The sequence below is a fragment of the Phragmites australis genome, chromosome 20 (genome assembly GCF_958298935.1).
Source record: "Phragmites australis chromosome 20, lpPhrAust1.1, whole genome shotgun sequence".
Lineage (NCBI taxonomy): Eukaryota > Viridiplantae > Streptophyta > Magnoliopsida > Poales > Poaceae > Phragmites > Phragmites australis.
The window spans coordinates 18584680-18608683 of NC_084940.1; the positions used below are offsets into that span (position 1 = coordinate 18584680).

Consider the following 24004-nt stretch of genomic DNA (forward strand, 5'->3'; position numbering starts at 1 on the left):
AGGAAAGTTGCTCTGAGAGCTAGGAGAGCTGAAAAAAAAGCAGCTTCTCCTGATTCACTTACTGCACAGAATCACTTCCTACATATAGTTTATTCTAGAGAATCACTTTCAGTCACAGAATCACTTTCTTCAAAGAATCACTCTCAACAGAGAATTTGAATAAGAAAGAGCTCTACCAAACAAGCCCTTAATATCTTCCTCTCTGAGTGAATCATTCTCCTTCCCTTCCTCCCTAAAACGAATTTGGGGCGATGCGAGCTTTAGAAGGATAGTGATAGCGGTGGGTAGGTGGAGGGGCCTGAGATTTTTTGTTTGCCCTAACCTTATCTTTGAGTTTAAAGTAGAGTTAACTTTTCTTGTGTCAAGGTGAGATTCTTTTGGAATTGAGTTGAATTTTTTCTTATTTGACTTGAACTTTTATTGATTAAGTTGAAACTTGTTCGCCAAGTCTATTTTCCCCCCAAAATGAGTTTTAACTCCTAGAGATCGAGTTGTACATTTCTTTTGTTTGAGTTGAAACTCAAACCAATCCAACTGAACATTTCTGGATTTGAGTTAAGACTTTCCCTAATGAGGAACATTTCTAGATTGAGTTGAAAAAGAAATTATTGTAACATAAGAACGAGAATAAGCTAGGATTGAGTCAATCAAACCGATACATAGTAGCTGGTTTCATTTTTGGAAATGAATGTGTTTGTCGTCCATATTTCACCTCTTTCTCCTCTGCCCCTTTCATATAAAGCAGGCACCCCTGCCCTGATAGGTGAATCACTCCCTCGCCGTCTTCCTTTTGCCGTTCCACACTTGTTCCCTTTGGCAATCGTCGAGCAAAGTGGCATCAGGCTTCGTCATCAAACAGGGGGACAACAATCTCGACAACCATGGCAGCATATCGAATCTAGGCAAAAGCAAACTCAAGCAGATGGATCACGCCACGAAGACTGCTTGGCATTGGTAAGTACTATCTCCCTCGAACCTCCTCCTTTTACTTCCTCGGATTTAATGCCTTCTTCTTCATCCAAAAAATGTCTTCTTCTTTTTGAGATTTTCCCCAACTCAAAAGTATTTCAGGCAACCATGTGAACACACCGGTGCCCGTAAGTTTAGGGCAAGGGGTTAGGGTTCGGGGTTCATTGTTGACTCTAAGGGTTAGAGGGAGGCTAGGGCTATGGCTGGGACCGGTGGTGAGCTACGGCGAGGTGGTCGGCATCGCAGATGATAGGTGGGCAATGATGACAATGAAAATAGAGTGGTTAGCGTGGCGACAGATGATGAGCGCAGATCTAACAAAGGGAAAGCCATCAGAGACGATCGAAGAGATAGAGGATCGAGACGAGGCTCAAATATATAGAGGAAGAATATGACCAGAGGTAGAAGATAAAGTCATATAAATTGGATCAATATCAGACAGATTCTGTTCATCTCGAAGAGAGCTCAGTTTTCAGGCATTGAAAATTAGCATCTCCCTTATTGTTTTCGTGTGAGATTTTCTCTGATTCATTGTAAGAACCGAAACCGAGGAAAGCGTTCGCACTGGCAAGTGGGGTAGGCGCACTGGCAAGTGGAGACAGTAGCGGAGGTGAGTCGGAAAGGCTGCGGAGAAAAGAAATCGAGAAAATCCCCATCAGCCCCCGACGTCCGGGGCGCGGGGGAAGCGGCAGAGAGAGATACAGAGAGGAGGGAGACGGGCTTCCTCCGGCGGGAAACGGCAAAAATATTTCGCGAGGTTCGCAAAACATCCCTCCCCAAATTCCCCAAAACCCATCGCCATCGTCACCATTGCTCACCGCACCCTAGAGAGAGAGAGAGAGTGGAAACCCTAGCTAAGCCCGCAGCCATGGTGATCGCCGTGGAGGGTGGGTTCGTGCACGAGGAGGAGGAGGAGGATGACCGCCCCATCCGCTACCTCCCCATCGGCCACGTCTACTCCTCCTCCGCCCCAGCCCCGTGCTCGCCGCTCCCCAAGAAGCCCCGCGTCGACGACGGCGAGCCCCCCATGAAAGTGTACTACCGGCGACGCCGCAAGAAGCCGCGGGTCGAGGACACGCCGCCCTCGCCCTCGACGGCGCCGCCTGCGCCGCAGGAGCGGGACGAGGACGAGGAGGCGGAGGCTGGGCCCTCAAGGCGGAAGGGCTCCCTCAAGCACGAGTTGCTTGGCCTGGGGTCCGCCCCGCCCGCATTGGATGGGGACGGGGACGGCGACGTGGAGGAGCCTGGGCGGCGGCGAGGGCGGTCCAGGCGCGGTGGAGGGGTTGAGAAGACGGTTTGCTTATCCGAGCCTGAGAGGCGGCGGCCAGGCAGGCCAAAGGGGTCGTCGGTCGGGAGGAGATGGGTCGAGTGAGTTGAATATGTGCATCATGTTTGCATGACGGTTTCAACTAAAATTACTCCACTAAAATGAAAAATCGAGCTAGTATTGATGCTGCTTTTGTCATAGGTTGGAAATTGATGGTGCGGATCCTCGTGCATTTGTCAGATTAGCGTGCAAGGTGTGAGCTCCTTAGAAAGTTTGTTCTTCTTTTCTTGGAAATGCTGGGATGTTAGGACCTGAATTCTTCCTATGAGTGCAGGTTTTCTGGCCGCTGGACGATGATTGGTACAAGGGTTCCATCACGGGGTATAATGAAGCAACCAAGAAGCATTCTGTATGCTCTCTATCCTTGGTGGTGTAAAGATGCTTATGCTTCTTTTGGTCTTAAAATTGTTCTGTTGGTTGCGAGGATCCTCAAATGTATTCTGAGTTAAATTGGATAAAGCTTGCTTATGCTAAATTTTGTTCTATATTTTCCAAATGTATTTTCCAAATTCTGAGTTTTATTCAGGTATCAGATGCTAGATACGTTTGAAATTTAATTATTTGCCTCTTAATTTTCCATCAACTGTCTGAATTACGAAATGTGCAATAACCAGTTGTTGAGAACTCTACCTAAATGAACTGCAGGTAAAGTATGATGATGGTGAAGCAGAGGACCTTAGCCTTGCAGATGAAAGGATAAAATTTTCTGTTTCCTCTGAAGAAATGAAGTCCCTGAATCTGAAATTTGGAATATCCAATCAAGATAAGAAGGGATATGATGAGTTGCTTGCGCTTGCTGTTAGCTTTCATGATTACCAGGGTCTTGACCCAGGCGATCTTGTGTGGGCTAAAATTACAGGTATTCTGAGTTCTCTACCGCTGAACACTGATGTTTTCATCTGATTTAACTTGAATTTGAGGGTGACAGGCTTTTAGTTTTCTTCTGTATTATATCATCAGAAATTTAATTGCTATTCAAATATACCAGAATACAGGTTTTATGAATTTTGACTGTGTGGTGCTTCATTTATTCTGTTGTTGGGTGAAATTTTGCATTATCTTCCTAACACAGTTTTGTCTTTTGAGCTCCATCACATGTGCTAGATGATTTCACCGAGTCTTTTTTGTAGAAAATGTTTCCAATTTGTGAAGCCTGCATGCCCTTGGGAGCCCTACTTCTTATGATCTTTCATTTGGTTGTCTGGAATTATCTTATCTTGGTCACTTTCCACTTGACCTTTAAGTTATTTTTTCTTTGATTGCCATTTTCTTCCTAAACTATAAACTCAGGAGCCTGCACTTCCCTTTCTATTTAAGGCTTCCATCCAGAGATGTGGTATATTCAATTTGTTTCTTTTGTGGTGCTTTCACATTTTCTTTCCTTTATTAGTGGACCACTCACTTTTCTCAGTCACCCCAATATTATTCTGTCTTCTCTAGTGGAGTCTGATGTGCTTCAACAGGTCATGCAATGTGGCCGGCTGTTGTGGTGGATGAATCCAATGTACCTGCGAAGGCTTTGAAGCCAGTTCGATTGGACCAATCAATACTTGTTCAATTCTTTGGTACTCATGATTTTGCAAGGTTGGTCCTGTAGAAAGAATTCTGACACCAATTTGACTTCATTTTTCTTGGAACTACAAGTATGTGTTTTCTTCGCAGGATTAAGTTGAAGCAGGCTGTGCCATTTCTGAATGGCCTTGTTTCTTCCTTGCATCTCAAATGCAAGCAAGCAAGTTTCTGTCGGAGCTTAGAAGAAGCCAAGGAGTATGTGTTCCAAACCTATTTTACAGAAGTAAACCATCTTTGAAATTTTCTGGGCAGCAGAGCACATAGATAGACCAGCAAGTTATTCTTTCATCTTGCATGGTCCTTGTTGTTATGACTATTTGATTTTCTTTTAAATTCTGTAGATTTCTCCGCACACAGCAGCTTCCGGAAATTATGTTGCAGCTTCGGAAATCCGTTCAACATGATGGTTCTGATGTCAAATCCTGTGAGGACGGGGTAGACTCTTTTACTAATTTATCAGAAGATAGAGCAACACAAAATGGAGAGGATTATGCTGAAATGACTCAAATAGAACTAGGAAATCTTCGTGTGAGCAATTTAGGTATGTATTCCCTAAACAATAAGAGGAATGCAGCCTCTTCTATTTCTGTTCCTGAGTACACTGCAAATTGAAGTTCCAGATAGTTTATTACTATGGCATCGACAACAGAGCAGATAGAAGCAGTACAGATGCTGAGTTATATACTTACATCAAATGAAATTTGTGATACAAAAAGATTGCTAAGCATGTTTCTCCAATTTAGTTCCGTTCTATTTGATTAAATTGTATGATATACTCCCTCTGATCCCAAATATAAGGCCATTTAGGTTTGTCCTAAGTCAAACATTTTTAGCTTTGACCATCAATATAAAAAAAATCATATAGATTGGCAACATAAGGTTGATGCTACTAGATTCATCATGAAAAATACTACCATAATATATAACTCTTCTATTTGAAATCATATCTTTCTCTAGATATTTTTAGTCAATGTGCCATATTGGAGACTGTGTCGATGTCCTAATGGAGTCATATTTGCCATCAGAGGGAGTAAAGTTTTAAGGTTGTTTGCGATGATGCCACCCTGTTTTTTCCTGATCAGTTCACTGACTCTGAAGATCAAGGATTTTTTTTCCTTTTTGAATCTTGGACTCATCATATGAGCCATGATGCTAAAACTGAATGCCAGTTTGTTCTAATGGGCTTAACGTTCAGCAAGGTCGTAATATTTTCCTTCATGAGACCAATAAGAATTTGGTTCTCCTGCTTTGTGGATACTGGATACCAAACACATTTCAGGGGTATGCTATATACCCTGTGCTGGTGAGACTCAGAGTGCTAGGAACTTTTGGCGAGCATTTGTTTGTGGTGCTGCCAAACTTTTTTGTGTTGATATTTTTGATTCTAATGTATTCATTTGCTCTCTAATCTTTCCTCTTTTGTGTGACAAACTTCTATGTTGCGAGTTCCTTTCCAGGTAGGATAGTATCTGATTCAGACCATTTCCATAACAAAAAACATATATGGCCTGAAGGATATACTGCTCTGAGGAAGTTCACGTCAATAAAAGGTAATTGTTCACCTTCAAACTTGTCATCAACTGTTTGCAACATTTAGTGTTCCATTTTTGAATTTTGTTATGCTCTCATTAGATTATGCATCAAAGTTAGTATATGATTATATTGTTGCAGATCCACATTTAGTCACATCTTACAAAATGGAAGTACTGAGGAACTCAGATACAAAAGCACGTCCATTGTTTAGGGTGACCTCAGAAGACGGAGTGCAGGTAAGTGGATTAACAGTTGTCTTATTGATGCCGTTCTTGTTGGTAATTTTGAAAAAAAATATGCTGGTTGTGATGATTTCTCAGAATCTGGCATGTCGTGAGATGTGTTGCATAGACATGTATGGGACAACTGTCCTGAAACCTAAAGTACTGACACTGTTGGGAGTTAACCTTGATAGCTATCTCATTGTCTTGTTTCACTAGCTACCTTTTTTTGGGTTTTAGGAGCTGCTTAAGAATAATTGTTGATAGGCTATATGTATTATTCTTTTACCATTGTAAATACATCTCTAGAACCTTGTTGTTACGCATAAGATGTGATGTAACACATGCTTTAGTAGAAGTTGGTGTTCCATTTATGATGTCAGCTTTTAAGGTAGCATTGTGACTCATGGACCTTTAGATCCTCTGGTTAGCTGCTCCTTCACCATGTCATTGTAGTTATCCTGCAATCCTGGTTGCAGGATTGCATCATATTCTTGTTTGACTGCTGTCACCATTTGTCACCATTTAATCTGCGTATTTTTTAGAAATAGGCATGAAATTGATCTTTTGATGAGTTGATCTGATTCTATATGTCTAGAGTGGAATGTAGAACTTTTTGTAATGCTTTGTTGTTAGAGGTGTATCACATTGTATGCTCAAAGTCCTAAGTATAGTTTGGGCTCTGAATTGTTCAACATAATACCTTTCAACATTAACTGATTGCATGCAGTAGAGGCACTTCACTTGGATGTGCATTTCTCATGATTTAACTTGTCCTTATATCACACCAAAATGGGCTAGTTTTCTTGTTGGAATATAAAATTGAAAAAAGAAAGCTAAAGCTTAGCTAAGATTCTGGCTTATATATTACTCCACTAGTTATTACATGCCAAAAGTATGGAATTGTGAAGATACACAAAGCATCTTTTGGTGCATGGTCTTGAAAAATAGTTATGCATTCAATGTGACAGTGTTTGACATTTTTCAACTTCTAAATGTCAAGCTAAATTTTAGTTGAGAGCCTTAGATTCAAGGTACATCTATCTTTCTGGTAGAAAGTTTCTATTTCTGCCATTAGAAGTTATGGTGCATGCATGGTTTTAAAGGCATTGCCTTAGGCAACAAGGCGGTTGCGGGAGGTAAGGCATCCCAGATGCCTAGCCAAAAGAGGAGAGAAGTGAGAGAGGGAGAGAGAACTGGAGAAGGAAGAGCGGGAGGGGTACAGCAGGCAGTGCAGCTCTCCTTCCGCCTTCCCCATTCCTGCCAGCTCCGGCGCTGGTGGCCGGCGCAGCTCTCCTTCCAGCTCTGATCTGGAAGGTGGCGGCTGCCGCGCTCGATCTGGATAGAGGTAGGGGGAGGGGACTATTCATGGGCAGCAGAGGTGCTTGTTGAGGGCGGTGAGGATCCTCGTTATCCCTCTTGCTCTGCTCTAGGTGGTGAGTGGTGGCGGCGGCTTGGGCGGCGGCGTGCTCCTATTTTCCCTTTTCTTACCTGATATATGTGTGGATATGGCGTTGCTTTTCCTCGCCGTTTCGCCTTGCCTTAAGCGCCTAGGCAATAAGAAGAGGGTGGTCGCCTAGGCAACAAGAAGAGGGTGGGTCGCTACGCCTCACCTTACCCCTTTAAGAACATTGGGTACTTGTGGTCTGTTACCCAAGTCAATTCAGTAATACTTATTGCCTTTTTTATCAATTATTTCCATGTTTATAGAAAAGAATGCATTTTGAGGATTATCTGCAAAACTCCTTTTGTATTCAGCATCATGACAAATTTTGTAGCTCCAAATGTGTGCGTTTCCCTAATGTCGAGTCTTTATGATGATTAGATTGATGGATCTACTCCAAATGCATGTTGGAAAGAGATATACTGCAGAATAAAGGAAAAACAGTGCAATGTTGCCACTGATTTGGAAATAAATGTTTGCCAAAGATCTGGTTCCTACATGTTTGGCTTTTCAAATCCGCAGATAAGGCAGCTTATTCAGGTTTCAAACAATATCTGTTCAAGATTTTCTTTTATCTGTTATTCTTTATTTTGTCAAGTAATGCATTGGGCTAGACAATTGATTCATCTTTGATCCATATGTTTTATTTGTTTTATACCCTAGTTTCCTTTTCACAGTCATCCCTGTCTCTATCTAAACCTTTTGTCATCAGTATTTCAGGTCAATTTATATGCCCACCCATACTGTTGCCATTTATGCAATCTTCCATACAAACACTTTGCTGTTACCCCTTTTTTTGAACTGAGTGGTCAATGTGCATGTTTTCAATCCCTTTTTTTAATTAATTATATGGTGCATTTCGGAGGATTCCTTGATCTCAGTGATTTGATACGCTACATGCTGCATGTTGTTTTATTTTCATTTTATGCGGAAGTTGTTTTATTCTCATGAAAAATGGAAATCTTTCAACCCATGCATTAATAGCATTCATTATCAAGATTCAAGGCCTTTGCATTCTTTTCTTTACTTCATACCAATGGACTTCTGGTGGATAATGGATTTCATCCTTTGTTTTCTGAAACTACAAGTTCAATTTTGCCTATGTTAGGAATTGCCCAATGCAAGGTCATGTCTGAAATATTTTGAAAATGGCGGGGACACTATCCTGGGTTATAGAGCTGTTCATGTTAACTGGAAAGATCTGGACTATTGCAATGTTTGTGATATGGATGAGGTAAATAATCATATTCCGGTTTTCATGCAGGTTATTCAGTAGATAAGTAATCAATTTGAAAGTTACTAATATCTCCTTTTCATTCCAGGAGTACGAAGACAACTTGTTCTTGCAATGCGACAAGTGCCGTATGATGGTATGGAATCTTTCATTGCCTGTCTCTCTGAAGGCTATCAAATGTGTAAATGTTTACAAATGCCTTAAAACATGGTCCAGGTTCATGCTAGATGTTATGGTGAATTAGAACCATTGGACGGAGTACTTTGGCTTTGCAACTTGTGTCGTCCTGGTGCACCTCGTGTCTCCCCACGATGCTGTCTATGTCCAGTCACAGGTACGCACTTGCATTGCACTTTATTGCAAAATGAGTTATATACTTATGGGATGTAAAACTTTCTTTAGGCGGTGCAATGAAACCTACAACAGATGGCCGTTGGGCTCATCTTGCATGTGCTATCTGGATTCCTGGTATAATCACTTCATTGATCTTTGGTTTTAGTGATATTGTGGCATAATATGCTTTTAGTTCTCTCAATCTTGATTCTGTCGCAGAAACTTGTTTACAAGATGTAAAGAGAATGGAACCAATTGATGGATTGAGCAGAATTAACAAGGTCTTCCCCCCTCTCCTTGCTTTTGGTGTGAACTTATTTCAATATTTAAGCATTTCTGTGGAAACATCATTCATCTGTTTGAGTTGTCTATCCAGGACCGTTGGAAACTTCTATGCAGCATTTGCGGAGTTTCTTATGGAGCTTGTATACAGGTACATTAGGAATTTGTTTAAGCTATTGTTCCGATGGTCAAAACATATTATGACTCTTTTTCTTGCATCAACATAGTGTTCTCATCCTACCTGTCGTGTTGCGTATCACCCTCTTTGTGCACGTGCTGCTGATCTTTGCGTTGAGGTACATTACTGATCTTTATGTTGTGGCATATTTCCTTCCTGGGAACCAATTTTTATGCCTCCAATTAACATGTATTTCCATTATGTGCTTCTGTTTTGTAATTTTTAGCTTGAAGATGATGATAAAATCCACCTCATGTTACTTGATGAGGATGAGGATCCATGCATTCGTCTACTCTCGTACTGCAAAAAGCACAGACAGCCATCTACTGAACGTCCATCTCTAAAAAGTGACCCTGCTGAGCGTGCTCAGGTAGTTCAGACGGATTTGGCTTCATCATCTGGTTGTGCAAGGACTGGTAAGAGAACAAGCAATGCTAATTCGATAGGGAGTTTCTTAATGTTCTCTGTACGCTAAATTTGACTGCGCATTAAGAAAATCACCTTAACTGTGATCTTGATTATGGACTTTGGTCCCATGTTAGATTTTGGGTTTGTCATTCAGGTATTTGTTGTTATTTTGGTTTGTTGGTGAATATCCTTGACTCCTTGTAGTATCATGTGACTTGAAGTTGCGTAGTTATGTTGCGAATTTAATAGCTGTTTTTTTTTTCTCGAACGCGCAGGAGAGTTGCGTGTACAAAGATATACAAACTCACACACCCCCACAAACTCAGATTAAACAGAACATACGTGCTAGGAACAAGAAAAAACGACCAACAAGAATCAACACCGCAAGACACCTAGACGAGACTCCGGAGGTTCTGAGCTCCAGCCGCACACCACATAGCTCCCTCTTCCTCAACTGTCTGAATTATCAAGCTTACACTCGGAGTGGCGTTGTTGAAAACACGTTCATTACGATTCCAAATCTCCCAGGCCACTAAAATGATCAAAGAATTGACTCCTTGCCTTCGATCCTTGGCAATACCATGGATTGTGCGGCACCACCAGGTGGAGAAAACAGCCGTGTCAGGCTGCGGCTCTAGACCTTGCAACCCAAGCTTTTGGAAGAAAAAGAACCACACCTGCCGAGCCACCACGCAAGAGGCAAGCAAGTGCTGAATAGTTTCATCAGCTTGGTTACAAAGGGGGTAGGACGCTGGGTGAGGCAACCCAAGCTTGGCCAACCTGTTCGCAGTCCAACAACGATTAAGCACCGCAAGCCAAATGAAGAATTTGCACTTTAACGGTGCCTAGGATTTCCAAATGCACCTCCACAAGGCAAATATGATAGATCCTTCAAAAAAGGCACGGTAGGCCGAATTACTAGAATAGGTACCAGAACTAGACAGCTTCCAAACGTGCTGATCCGGGGAACTTTGCTGTAGAAAAACTTCCTCCACAAGTACCCAGAGCTGAAGGTATTCGTCCAAAGCTTGCACTGTGAGAGCTCCCCTAATGTCAGCCACCTATGTACGGTTGTTGAGGGCCTGATCGACTCTTCTTTGGTTGATGCGACGTGAAACCAAAGCTATGAGGTGTGGGGCGAGCTCAGAAATGGTCTTACCATGCAGCCACCAATTCGTCCAAAATAACGTATAGGGTATTGGACCCATCCCCAATCAAGGTCACAGTAGCCATGACAAACAATGCTCTCGCATTTTGGTGAACCTGTACTTGCAGCCCAGCCCATGGCCGACTAGGCTATGTCTTCTTTAACCATAACCATCGCATTTGAAGCGTCCAACCCAGGGTTGTGAGATTATGAATTCCCAGCCCACCAAATTGGATTGACCTACGTACCCGAAGCCAAGATACCACACAATTGCCACCATTGGCCTTGTCTTGACCTTCCCACAGAGACCCCCTTCGTATTTTGTCAATCGCTTTGGTGACCCATTTAGGGAGATCCATGGCGATCATTTGATAAATGGGAGCAGTGGTGATAACAACTCGAACCGCAATTAATCTGCTCGTCCTGTTCATCAATGATGCTTTCCAACCCGGTAAATAGTTGGCTACCTTGTCAACGAGTGGCTGCAGCTTCGCTTTGGTAGGCTTTTTGACTAAAAGAGGAAGCCCCAAGTAGGTACAAGGGAAGTCCTTCACCTCACAAGGGAGAAGCTCATGCAAAACAACCATCTCCTCTTTGCATCGGATAGGTGACACAGAGCATTTGGAAATGTTCGTCCGAAGACCGGAAGCCTCTCCAAAAAGCTGTAGAACTTGCTTGATTAGCTCCAAATCATCCACAACTGGCCGGAGGAAGAGCACCACATCATCCGCATACAAGGAGACCCGATGTTGCAACCCTCGAATGGAAAGCGGTTGAAGCATGTGATCTTGGCAAGCACGACTGGTGAGAGAGTTCAAAACGTGCATCACCAAGATAAATAACATAGAGGAGAGAGGATTCCCTTGCTGTAACCCTCGTTGGTGCTTGATTTCCTCACCCGGCACACCATTTAAAAGAAACCAAGTAGTGGAGGTGGTTAGCAGAAGGCATAACAGGTTGCACCATTGTTGACCGAAACCCAATCTTCGTAGGACTTCAAGCAAGAAAGGCCAACACACCGAATCAAACGCTTAGAAATGTCCAATTTGAGAAGGATATGGGGCACCTTCATCGTGTGTAGACTCTTGGCGGTTTGTTGGACAAGTAGGAAATTATCTTGAATGCACTGACCCCTCACAAAGACCCCTCACAAAGGCACTTTGGTTGCAAGAGACCATGTAAGGTAATCTCAGGGTGAGTCTATTGGCCATGATCTTAGCAACCAATTTTGCGAAGCTATGAATCAGACTTATAGGACGAAAGTCCTTGACTTGCACCGCATCAATTTTCTTCGGCAAAAGGGTAATGAAGGCTATGTTTAGCAACCTGAGCTTGGCCCTCTCCCTTTTTGTACGACTAGCAGAGCCAGCAACAAGTCATGCTTGTTAATTGGCCAACATGACTTGTAAAAACGGTCGGTAAACCCATCGGGATCCGACGCCTTATCTTGAGGTAAATCCTTGGTTGTTGACCATAACTCCTTAGTGAATAATGCATCAAGTGCCTCCAAATCAAAGTGTTGCGAATGAAATTCCTCGAGATTCAAAGTGGCATCTCTCTGTTCATCTGTACCAAGCAAATTAGAGTAGAACTCAAGAGCAGCCGCATGTTTGTCCTCTTGCTTGGTGACAACGCGATCTTCCGCCATGAGTTTGGCCATGAGTTTTCGGTAACGGGCCTATTGATGGAAAAAAGTATTGGCATCCCCTTCCTTTCAGAAGTGAATTCGGGAGCGCAATCTTGCAATAGTGCGCACAAGGGATGCTAAACCGAGGCAATGCATTTTCAGCTTCTTGCGTAGCCAATCCTCCTCGGGAGCAAGCTGCCGAGACTCCTGAGCAATCTCCAAACGATGAAGTACCTCCTTAGCTATGGCAAGCTACGATCTTATATTGCCCACCTTGCACTGGCCCCAACTCTGCAAACCCTTGCTCAACCGCTGCAACTTAACAAACAGACGTTCCAGCAGGCAAGTGGCTGAAACAGGAGCCTCCCAATTTTGCTGCACCGCATCATGGAACCCTTCAAAATTGGGCTAAAAACTTTCAAAGTGGAAGCGACGTTTGCCTCGGGTGTAAACTTTCATGCCAATTAACAAAGGACAATGGTCCGAGATTGAGGAGGCGGAGCTTTGCAGCAAGGAGTCTGGGAAAATGTCTTCCCAGTCTGTAGAACAGAACGCACGATATGGCCTGACAAGGGTTGGGGATGCTCGTTCATTTGATCAAGTGAATTTTCAACCCAACAGAGGAATTTCTTTGACTTCCATATCATCCAACAGGCATCGAAAATGGCCCATCGTAGCCCGATTAAGATTATCGTTGTTTTTGTCAGAAGCATGGTAGATCAGGTTAAAATCCCTAGCTACTAGCCATGGCCCGACGCATAGTGCACGAACATCTCTTAGCTCTTGTAGAAACAACAACTTATCAGCATCTTCTTGCGGGCCATAAACAGCTGCGAGCCACCAATTGTTGCCTTCCTGCTCGGCAAACTGAATTGAAACCAAGTAATTTTGCACATTGACGCAAGAGCCTGACATATAGCACTTTTCCATGCAATAAGGATTCCGCCTCTTGTGCCCTCTGTTGGTAAAGTCACATGGCAATCAAAATCAGCACCCAAGGATGAGAGCAAGAGCTGAGGAGTGAGAGTTGCGACTTTCGTTTCTTGCAAGCAAACAATGTCGGCTATCACCACATCCCTGACCGCCTTACGCCTATCTTGCTGGTTCAGGCCACACGCATTCTAGATAAGAATGGAGAATGGATCCATTGGGAAAACTGTGTAGGAAAAACAACCAAGAGAAAGGAACTTTGACACTCAAAATGCTCCCACTAGGTTGTCCGTCGCCTTAACCTGATTAGCCTCCTCCGACGACCACCCAAAGATGGCGGCCAAAGTTGTGATCTGTGCACGGTTGAGAGGTGAATCAAAAACAATGCTATAGGCATCAAGTGCCTGTTGGTTGATACGGTCGCGTTCCGAAACAAATCCTAGACTACGCATGACCTTCATCTGAGCGTCCGTCACGCCAGGACTAGGTGAAGGTCTGACCCCCGCGACACGACGGCTGCGCCAGGGTAGGGAGCCAGGGGGTGGACCCTTTCTTCTTCCCTTAAGGATGATGGGTTAGGACAGGAGGCTATCTACCGGACGAGACACTTGGGAGAAGAACACTTGCCGAGCTGAAGGTACTAGCGTTGGAGGAGCACCTACACAATCAGTCGGGACAAGCGTAGGAGGGCTCTGCCTCGCCATGTGATGTCGTTGGCGGGAGTACACTTGGACCGATTTCGGCGTAATCTCATCAGTAGCAGATTACGCTCTGGCCGGCATAGAGGGCGGCGACTACAGCCCATGCGCTAAGGCTGTGGGCAGGTTGGTGAGTGTGAGCGACCCGTCGGGAGCCGCGAGCGCCGTCCCTTGCGCAACAGCTTCCAGGCTGGCCAGCGCAAAGGAGTTCAAAGGTGCATACACGGGAGCAGGCTCCACCCTACACTCTGACACAACCTCGAGCAAGGAGGAGCACGAAGAAAGCCCTGGGGTGCTGGGGATGGCTGCCATGGAAGAATGCTTAGCGCTCCCGAGGGTTTGAGGTCGAGGACTTAGCTAAAACACTGGATTAGGGAAGGGGCGCCGAGCAAGATTGATCTTGTGTCTGCTGAGATCAGCCTAAGGTAGAAGTGGCGCCGCTAGAAGTTGGACTAAACACTTCTTCAAGGTGGGGTGTTGTCGAAGCTTCTGTAGAACTTCTCGGACTACGCCAAGTTCCTCCTCAAAGCCCTCCTTTTCTTTTGCTATTTGCAGAGAATGTTGGGGTGGTTCTGATCAGCAGTCCTGACTTGATGGGAAGATGGCTCGCTACTTGCTTCGTCATTCGCTTCCTTACCGCTCTCAGGAAGAGATTGATGATGCCTTCTTTACTCCCTCAGCAGGAGCACCGTGAGCTGACAGGTGCCTTCGGGAGGAAACACAAAGTGACGGCTCAGGTTGGAGTCCCTGCTCCGCCGCCTTGCCATGGTCGTCCGTTGTGCCATCCTCTGTCACCTAGGGAGGAAACAAGTCCACATCTAGAGACGACGCATGCAGATCTGAAAGGATGTTGGCCGCCTGCTCTGTCGCCAGGACGAAGAACTCAGGGAAGTGGGCAAAATCCGGAGGGAGGAGAGTGGAGGAAGGCTGGAGGTTGAAGATCTCTGGATGGGAGGGTGAGAAATCAATGGATTGGGGGTGGATTGGTGGATCTAGGTGGTGGCTTGAGGTGTCGCCTGTAGAGTCGCTAGAGGGGTCTAACGGCTCCATCTCCTGCTCTCTTTCATCCTTTAATTTAACAACTTTTTATTTTATAAAGTTCCCCCTATTATTTTGATGAACTATCTTGTTCGCTTATACTATTTCATATCTGCATGTCCTGTTTCCTTCATCAGAACCCTATAATTTCCATCGGAGAAGGGGCCAAAAGCAACCTCAAGTTATGGCCACTGCTTCTCTGAAACGTTTATATGTGGAGAATATGCCTTATATCGTCAGTGGCTACTGCCAAGATAGAGTAGGCAATCATGCTTGCAGTGAACCAATTCAACCAGCTGGCTTGTCGGATGCTGTGCAGCAAGAAGCTTTTGGCAATGTGTCTTCTATGGTTGAAAAATATACAAGCATGAAGGCCACATTCAGGAAGAGACTAACTTTTGGTGAGTTCTGTTCATTTGTCATCCTTCTGTATTTCCATAGCATAATCATCTGCAGATGATTGAGTCTTCATATCTTATTGCCAGAAAATAAATTTTGAGCAAAGTGTAAGATAATATTCTCTTTGTGATATTAATCACTTGTTTTTCCCCATCTGCTTCCTCTTTTAAATTTTAATCAGAGAAAGCATGCCTTTTTCTAAACATCTTGTGTTTTTTTAAAGAGAGGACGATGGTCGTGCTTCATCATTGATGTTGTTGTGCTAACTCTGATGTCAATATTGGATGGATCATTCTGCATAGTAGCAGTGGAGCCTATAGCAAGAAATGGACAAGTTGTTGACACAAATCTGTCAGTTTCTGGTTGCAAATGTGCAGATTTTGGCATGAGTTCTACAAAAGAGATATGCCAGTGGATGGATTGTAACTTAAAATTTAGTATTGACCTGGGGTTTGGTGGTTTGGAGTGGAATAGGATATAAATCCTACTAATTCTGAGGATTACAGATCTGGGCAGGGATTCTCTAATGATTTATGAGGGTGTGATCAGTATTGCTCTTGGATAGGAATATCAGAATTATGGCATTTTAAATTTTCATTGAAATGTTGTATTTGGTAGACGTAATTTGTCAATGTTATGATAGTCACTTTTGCTTCTGTGAATTGTGGTTTATATATTTATTGTACTACTTTTGATAGGAAAATCAAGAATTCATGGATTTGGTGTCTTTGCAAAGGTTGCGCACAAGGCAGGAGATATGGTATGTTACTTCAACGTCCCCTTTAAAAAAGGTTGTAAATGCCTTTTTCTAATAATGAGTTGATTCCTTTGAATGGAAAAATTGGTCTGTAATTTCGCCAAGGATCAACTACAGATAAATAAGTAAATAACGCTGCAATCCTCCAATGCCCAATTGCAGCGCAAACAGCAAAAAGGGAAAAATAGCATTGCTGTTTGTTCTTCCATTAGTTTGTAGTGGCCAGAAGCAATCAGGTGCAGTCGTTTTATTAAGATACAGAAAAGCCACTCCCGCTAATGTTGACATGATAAGCCAATCAGTTGCGGGTAATAATGGCTACTCAGCAGAGTGGTAGTTAACTGCTATATTCTGGTTCGTGGGAGCAGCCATACAGTGCCAGATGTTGGCCTCTGGTCGAGAGGACAAACTAAAGGGCTAAAGGCAATGCTATTTAGGCAAATTTGTGCTTGTTGTGTCACTGTGGGTCGAGGATGATTGCAATGTTATTTTGCCGAATTTGCACATTGTGTTGCTACTGAGCTAATTTCCCTATCCTGCATCTACTTGTTCATACGAATAAAAGACTTTGGCAGTTCCTTGTTAGACTATCAATACGGGGCAGTAGAAATCGGAGTAGACTATAACGATCTATTTCGCTAAATTTGCACTTTTGCATTGCTACTGAGCTAACTTTCCTGATTTTGCTACTACTTTTACAGATGATTGAATACATAGGGGAGATCGTTAGACCACCGATATCAGACATCAGAGAGCGGCGAATATACAACTCACTAGTGGCAAGTTCTTTTTTTTTTGGTTGCGGATAATTTTTCTTATATAAATGTGGATGACTAGATTTTTCAGCTTTAAATATGGCTGCTTTATCATGATCTTCTGGTTACATGAAGGCACTGTTGATTGATAATCAATTTGCTGTCAAAAGATTAATATGGATAGTAAATTGGTCAGTTGAAATAATTTTGTCGCACAGTGATTTTTCACTTGCAGCTGTCTAGCTGCTGGGCTATAGTGGTTTATCCTTCTGAGCACTAAGCTATAACGCTATTGCAGCTATTGGCTGCTATATGAAGCTTTCCATATTGTTTTGTGCTTAGAGGTAGCAGTGGATGCTATGTTGTATTTTCTAGTTTTAGGCTTGTGAATAATCATTTGATATGCTAATGATATATTAGGACTAGCTAGAATTAGTTTGTTGACACAGGAGACTGGAAAATTTGCTGTTACATTATTAATTAACAAGTGAATAAGAAAAAGTCATTTATCATTCTACTTGGTAGCAGGGATGAAAAACATACATAATCTTGATAACTGAAAAGGAAGTATGATAATATAAAGAAAATAATGGACATGAAATTGACTTTTAAGTCTCTGAGGTGCCTGCATCTTAGCCATCCCCCGTAAGTAGTGTAAAAAGTATTGAGATCGGCTGCTGTTGGCCTGCCCTTGTTGATACTGGTTTACTGCCCATATTATGGCTGGTAGATAGTTACTCACAGGACAACATTCCTACGATGTACCAGCCTAGTGCTAGGAACTAACCAACTCTAGTTTTCTAAAACTTATTGACTCATGTTTTGCTAATAGTTGAGGCATAGTCCAAACACATAGATAGATTGATTTCTTTTGATAATTAACTAAATAGTTAATTGATAATTAAAGAAATGGCAGTGGTTAACTGGCTATCAATTTGTATAAACAAGAAAAATCAATATATCGTTGTGGGAATAAATACCTAAATAAATGTTCATAAATATGTTTCATAGATAATAAATTTTCAACGCAGCAAAGTTCAATACTTATACGACCGTCTAAATAACTATCCCTGTTTAATTTAATAAGCATGGTCCAACTGGTCACCCCTGACTAGACACTTCAGCAGAGTCAGTGGTCTGTTCAGTTCTTATAACACTGAAAGCAAACAGCTCTGATCTAAACTCTGTACTTCTATGTTAATTGCACACAAGTCATAACACTCATGCATGCAGGGTGCTGGGACATATATGTTCAGGATAGATGATGAGCGCGTTATAGATGCTACACGGGCAGGAAGCATAGCCCATTTGATCAACCACTCATGTGAGGTGAGAAAATATTTGTTCGTACTGCAAGGGCTTTCCATTTTTTGTTTGCAGTTCAGATCACATAATCTCTTATATGCTGATGACAATACATCGATTTCTCAATATGGTTGTTTATTTGTCATATAACCTTGGTTTGATGCTTCCTTGAATTCTCTACTTATATTCTTCGCACATGTGTATAACCAACATAAATATTTTCATCAGGCTCATGTTGACCATGCATTCTGCCTATTCAGGTCATATTTAGCCTTCTCAGATACGTGAAAACAACAGTAGAACAAAATGTAATCTGAACACTGTTGAGCCAAGCATAGGTCTTAGAAAGCACATGATAATTATTCATGGTTTCTCTTGAAATATTTATATTTCTCCTGAAAAGATTGGGAATAATCTTCTATGATCTTAGCAAATGCCAAACGGGTTGATCTAAATCTTCAGTGGCATTAACTATTGATAGAAACATAACTGTGTACCATATTACTATAATAGGCATTACTATTAACAGAAACCTATTATTGTACTGTGTTATGTTGTTCATTCAAATAATAGCTGTGAGCCATTGAGTATTCTTTACCATTTTTTTGATGCTTAGTGATATCTTGATGTTTAGATTTTAATAGTTGCAAGAATAACAAAGGAATGTGTATGTTGTTTTTCAAAGATGAGTTTTTGCATGGTGTTTTTCATAATAATTCCTTTATTAACCATTGCAGCCCAACTGTTATTCGCGCGCCATAACTGTTCTTGGGGACGAGCACATCATCATTTTTGCAAAGCGGGACATAAATCCATGGGAAGAGTTGACATATGATTATAGGTCGGATTGATTATAATTCTGCTTTTGACCTTTTTAACATTATAGTTTAGACAATCATGTTGATGCCATCTTCAGGTTTTTTTCAAGTGACCAACGACTTCCTTGTTATTGTGGATTCCCCAAATGCCGTGGAGTTGTTAATGATGTTGAAGCAGAGGCGCAGTCAGCTAAAATAAGGGTTACGAGAAGTGAATTATTTCAGAAAAAAAACTAAAGGTCAGTGTACAAAGACCTGCCTTCCTGCGTCTGTGCCAATGTGAAGTTCCTACTTGATTTCATTTTATAAAAACTAGACCCTAAGTGATTGGTTTTTGCACAGTTTTTGCTTGTTTCTTAAGGTGTGCATTGAGTTTTTTTAAAAAAAATTTAAGAAAGCAGTTCTTTTCCTCTGTATTTGCCACACTAATGGCAGGTTTTGTTTTTGTCAGGTAGAGTATTGGGAGATGACACAGGCTTGGGTTTGCTGATCTGTTAACTGCGGTGCTCTTGCCGGCGCTTACTGTCAAATTCTAAAAAATTACCGAGTTTATTCTAGGAATTCTGATCATTCTTCTCATTCTTTTAGAATGGAATGCCAATGTAATTGTATAGCTACTCATAGGTTTGGCAATCCAATTTGGCAACGACAGTTCAAATCAGTTATGCAGGCTGTCATTGAAGTGTTTACATGTAATTCAGTCATTCATCGTGTTGGATTCACCGTATTGACCATCAGAATTGGTTCACTTTGGGGTGGTACGTTTAAATGATCTTGCGATGGCCTGTCAAGTGTAACCAAGGTACATGGTTGGAATTTTTGCCATGCTTAATTGTTGCAGCAATGTTGTGGTTACTCGAATTTCGCAGGAAGCAAAACATCCACTTTAACTATATTACCATGAAATAGTCTAGTTTAGTAGCTTGTATATTTCGAATTTGAAAAATTAGATCTGAAATTTTTAATCACTTTTTGGCATCTAAATGGATTCAAATGCAAAAGTATTTAACTGTAAAGTTATAGATATTATCGATATGTATGATTTTTTATATAAAGATTATCTTCATTAGATATGGTATGAATAAATTATAAACTTTTTTTAATATTGTCTGTTGGATATAGGATCTGTTAGCAATTGGTGTGTCGACAAGTTTTCACGTGTGTCAAATGGTATATCGGTACTTTGATTGTTGATAGGTGGTTAGTGGCAATCTGAGTGCTCCGATTGCTGATAGATGGTTAGTGGCAATGATAGGTTAGTGGCAATGATAGATGGTTAGTGGCAATTAGAGTGTTGAATGACAACTATTTCAATAAATTTCTCATTTTGAATAATAATTTTTTACAATTTTCTAATAAAATAATATTATTTCCAAAAACAATTTGTCAAAAGGGACTCTGGTCGCTTGGAAAAAACTAAACCTCTCGAGTGCAACGGCGTCTATTGAGAGTTTGGGTAGGTATTCTGGAAATTTCTTAGTGTTTCTCTTACACACAAAAACTTTTGAGGGACTCTAGATTCCTTGAATTTTAATCTTCATAATTGGATCTAGATCTCATTAAATTGGAGCAAAATTGGGAATCTCCAAATTGTTAGAAAGCTAGAGACTCATATAGATCTCTAGAATGGCACATGAATTTGATCTAAAACCCAATCTCTAAATGGCTAGAACATGATGTATCTCATACTACATCTAAACCCTAGTTAACTAACAAGTCTAGATCTAACCTATGGAATCATGATAGCTAGACAATGTTAATAACCTTTCATCACCAAAAACAAAAGCCTACTAAAAATTCGAGCATCCTCCACTAAAATCTTGGAAAATGCCACTACCCCCGAGTAGTTTGTGTTCAGATCGAGCAACTACTGTTCGGTAGCTCTGCTCGGTCTAAACAGGAGCTGCTCAAAGAAGATATAATGGGAGATTATTCCAGTTGGTTCTCGTCAAGAACCGTCTGGGATATTTACAATAACATGTTCGGTTGTTTACGATAATCAACTGGATCTTATTCTGGTTGGTTCTTGAAAGGAATTGATGGTGGCAATTTAAATATCATAGACGATTCTATTTAATAACCAACTAGGATAAGATCCAGTCAACTGGCGTGGCATCTAGAACTGATTGTGATAGTTGCTTAAAAACCGACAATGAAGTTTTGAGTCACCTGCTTGAGCAAAAACCGACTAGACAATCCTTTACCCAATCAGCCTTTTGAAATCGACTACGATTAAGGTTTTTGAACCGACTGGGTTTTAGTGGGTGTTGATCACGAAATATTGGCAACAGATTCAGTCTTTTGTGAATTTGTGGAACACCGGAACTGCCCGTCGGTTGGAGATTGAGACAATATTTGCCGTTATTCAAGAGCTAAGTAGTTTCTCCTGTTTTTCGTTAGTGTATGTAAGGCAGACTGCTAACCGTGCTGCTCATCTTTGTGCAAGGAATGTCTCGGCCACCAGGATTGATGATTCTTACCATATCCAGGCATTAACTTTCCTACTGCAATGTTTGCAGTGGAATTGTAGTCCTAATGTTTAATGAAGGGGAAATTACTTGGTCTCAAAAGGAAAAAAAAACTTGCTGAAAAGGTCCTTAGAATAAATCAAGTGGAAATCCAAGTGGACAGTAGAAAATTTATTGATTAAGGGGGAGCTATATTTTTTTAGGGCAAACCAGAGCTATATTGATTCAATGGAGTAATTCAAAATGGTTAATTGCTACAAGGAGATAAAAATATTGAATTCCACGAACGAGTGCCAAATGGAAGGCAAAGGAAAAGTATCATAACTGTGTACACTTGCGGGTCAAGTGTCATGCTCTTTACACTATCAGATTATCGTTGAGTCATGCATTCTCGTAATCTCCTTTTTCTTTAGAACTAAGTATCACAATCAATCTCACAACTAAGTTACATTTAAACACCCGAGAACCAAGACTTGGGTTGGATGGTTAGTAGAGCTGGTTGTACATCCTATCCACTAGGGATCATACTCTAGATTTGCTTCGATCTATCTCACAAAGGAGGAATTTTTTCAATAAAAAACTACGTACCCCTCAGCAGGGAAACACCTATGATGACTTTGTCAATATTTAAATTTCACATCTCTGATCTTCGATAAGCATTGTGTGAGTGCTTGCGTGTGATGATTTGTACGCATGTGTCTACATGTTGTACCAGGGTTTTAAAAAACCAGCAACTTGCAGCTTGTCGACACAACATGCAACAGTAGTGTGACTGGGTCTAATAGCAGTGCAGCTGGTTCCAGCAGCACCAACGAGGTGCCTAGGAGGGATGTATCTGCAGGTGGACTTGCAAGCAATTAGTTTTGTGTGGGTCATCTACATGTTGAAAATAGGAGAGTATCAATAAAACGACTTTTATCAAAATACACCACAAAGAGAAAAGCAAAAAGCTAAACAAAAAATTGTAAAATATAATTTTTACAAATTAAGTGCTTAATAAGCGACTATTTCTAATTAGGCTTGCATGCTATGGTCGATATAACTCTAATACCACTTCTGTCACACCTAATTTTAAAACCAAATCAAATGTAGCTATATGTATACTATGATCAAATTACATACATATATTAACGTCATAAGTGAAATAACAGAATAATATCTTTTATTACAATATTTAACTTATTATATCAACGACCTCAAAGGTCTAAAAGAAAACACAATGCAATGGTAGAATTGTGAGGCTCCTAACATTCCACAGGCAATCAACCGAAAAGCTCACATGCCTATAGTACAGCATCATCCTCGGGGTAGCCCTCGAAATCTTCACCTTCTGAGCACTTAATTTGTAAAAACATGTTGAGAGGAGAGAGAGCAAGTGTGAGTATATGAAATACTCAACAGGTGTGGAAAAGTATTTTATGTTAGCCAATATCAAAAATAGCTTAACTCAAGAGTTTATTTGCATAAATACCATTTTAATAATAAAACAAATATAAAAACAACCTATTTACTTTGTGAAAGAATCTCTAAAACTTAAATCAAGGTTCCAGCCACCACCATCCATAACTGAGGTTCCATCAACCTCTAACCAAAACCAACCTCGAATCACAGCTCCCTCCACTGTGATCCATTAGTTACAACTCAAAACCAATCGGCTAATCATGTAACGGTCCATGCCGCTCATAACTGTGAGCACGACTGATATACTAGTTTTCACTCTGCAGAGGTTGTACACTTTACTCAGGAGTCATGATCAGCTCTTTCGCTTGTACCTGTTGGTACCTTACACACTTTCTATGATATGCGCCAAGAGATCACTACAAGACCTTTCCAAAGAGTCTCCCAGCATGCAATCTCCCACTAAGGTTTCACTGCCATGGGAGTAACCCTTCACTCCAGAAGTCCCCTCTTGTGCCTGGTAGATCCGAAAAGTAACCCTTCCATCCTTACCAATCTATCTGGCTCCTGCACTAATGGGAGAACATCTAGTTACTTTGCTATGCCGTACCTATATAAGCCACATGGTTGTACTGTTGTCATGGGTGGTCGCTCTATGAATTGATCCTTAAATATGGTTTGGGCAAGACCATCACCAACCATCCAACAATAATCACCATTAACACCTGCTCAACAATGTCTAGAACACATCCATAGGCTAACACCTGCTCAGAACCTAAGTTCCATAGGTCTATGCACTTTACAAAATTATCCTCATGTTCCATATACCATTAGTCAAGATTATTATTGCCTACACTACCCATATGTAAGCACATCTAAGTATTTATACCCATAATAGGAAAATAACACTAAGGCTACAAGGAAGATCGGGGAAAACTAGTAAACCCTAATAACAAGACAACATATCCAACAAGCATGCATTTTATAAAGAAAATACTTTACACAAATAGGTGCAATATGTTCAAAGACACTTTGCTTTCTCTGAAATGCTACGTGGGATCCTAGAACTCTTGCTCTTGGAAATTCTCAAAAGACTCTTGGATGAACTCGTCTACATGCGGAGAGAACAAACAATACTAATAACAATGCACCAAATAATAATA

At 41.4% G+C, this 24004-nt stretch overlaps 1 protein-coding gene across 2 annotated transcripts; it reads left to right on the forward strand.

Annotated features, from left to right (window-relative positions):
- Positions 1 to 1577: 1577 nt before the first annotated feature.
- Positions 1578 to 19830, forward strand: LOC133901644 (histone-lysine N-methyltransferase TRX1-like). Of its 2 annotated transcripts, XM_062343077.1 has the most exons (25): positions 1581 to 2337; positions 2438 to 2489; positions 2571 to 2645; positions 2942 to 3155; positions 3760 to 3880; positions 3959 to 4063; positions 4210 to 4409; positions 5326 to 5418; positions 5540 to 5637; positions 7448 to 7606; positions 8175 to 8300; positions 8389 to 8436; positions 8517 to 8634; positions 8703 to 8768; positions 8853 to 8914; positions 9010 to 9066; positions 9143 to 9211; positions 9320 to 9509; positions 15079 to 15342; positions 16039 to 16100; positions 16799 to 16876; positions 18086 to 18181; positions 18895 to 18998; positions 19074 to 19214; positions 19427 to 19830. In XM_062343077.1, exons 1-24 carry the CDS (start codon positions 1838 to 1840, stop codon positions 19210 to 19212), a joined length of 3096 nt encoding a protein of 1031 aa, XP_062199061.1. In that variant the 5' UTR covers positions 1581 to 1837; the 3' UTR covers positions 19213 to 19214; positions 19427 to 19830. The 2 variants fall into 2 exon arrangements, with proteins under 2 accessions (XP_062199062.1, XP_062199061.1); XM_062343078.1 differs by lacking the exons at positions 16039 to 16100; positions 16799 to 16876; positions 18086 to 18181; ... (1 more) ...; positions 19074 to 19214; positions 19427 to 19830 and adding an exon at positions 15564 to 16019 and having other exon boundaries at positions 1578 to 2337.
- The last annotated feature ends 4174 nt before the right edge of the window (positions 19831 to 24004 follow it).

Coding starts and splice junctions, on each gene's coding strand:
- LOC133901644 (XM_062343077.1), top strand. CDS start 1,838: ATGGTGATCGCCGTGGAGGGTGGGTTCGTGCACGAGGAGGAGGAGGAG. Junction 18,182..18,894: donor TGATCAACCACTCATGTGAG/GTGAGAAAATAT, acceptor TAACCATTGCAG/CCCAACTGTTATTCGCGCGC. Junction 18,999..19,073: donor GAGTTGACATATGATTATAG/GTCGGATTGATT, acceptor TGCCATCTTCAG/GTTTTTTTCAAGTGACCAAC.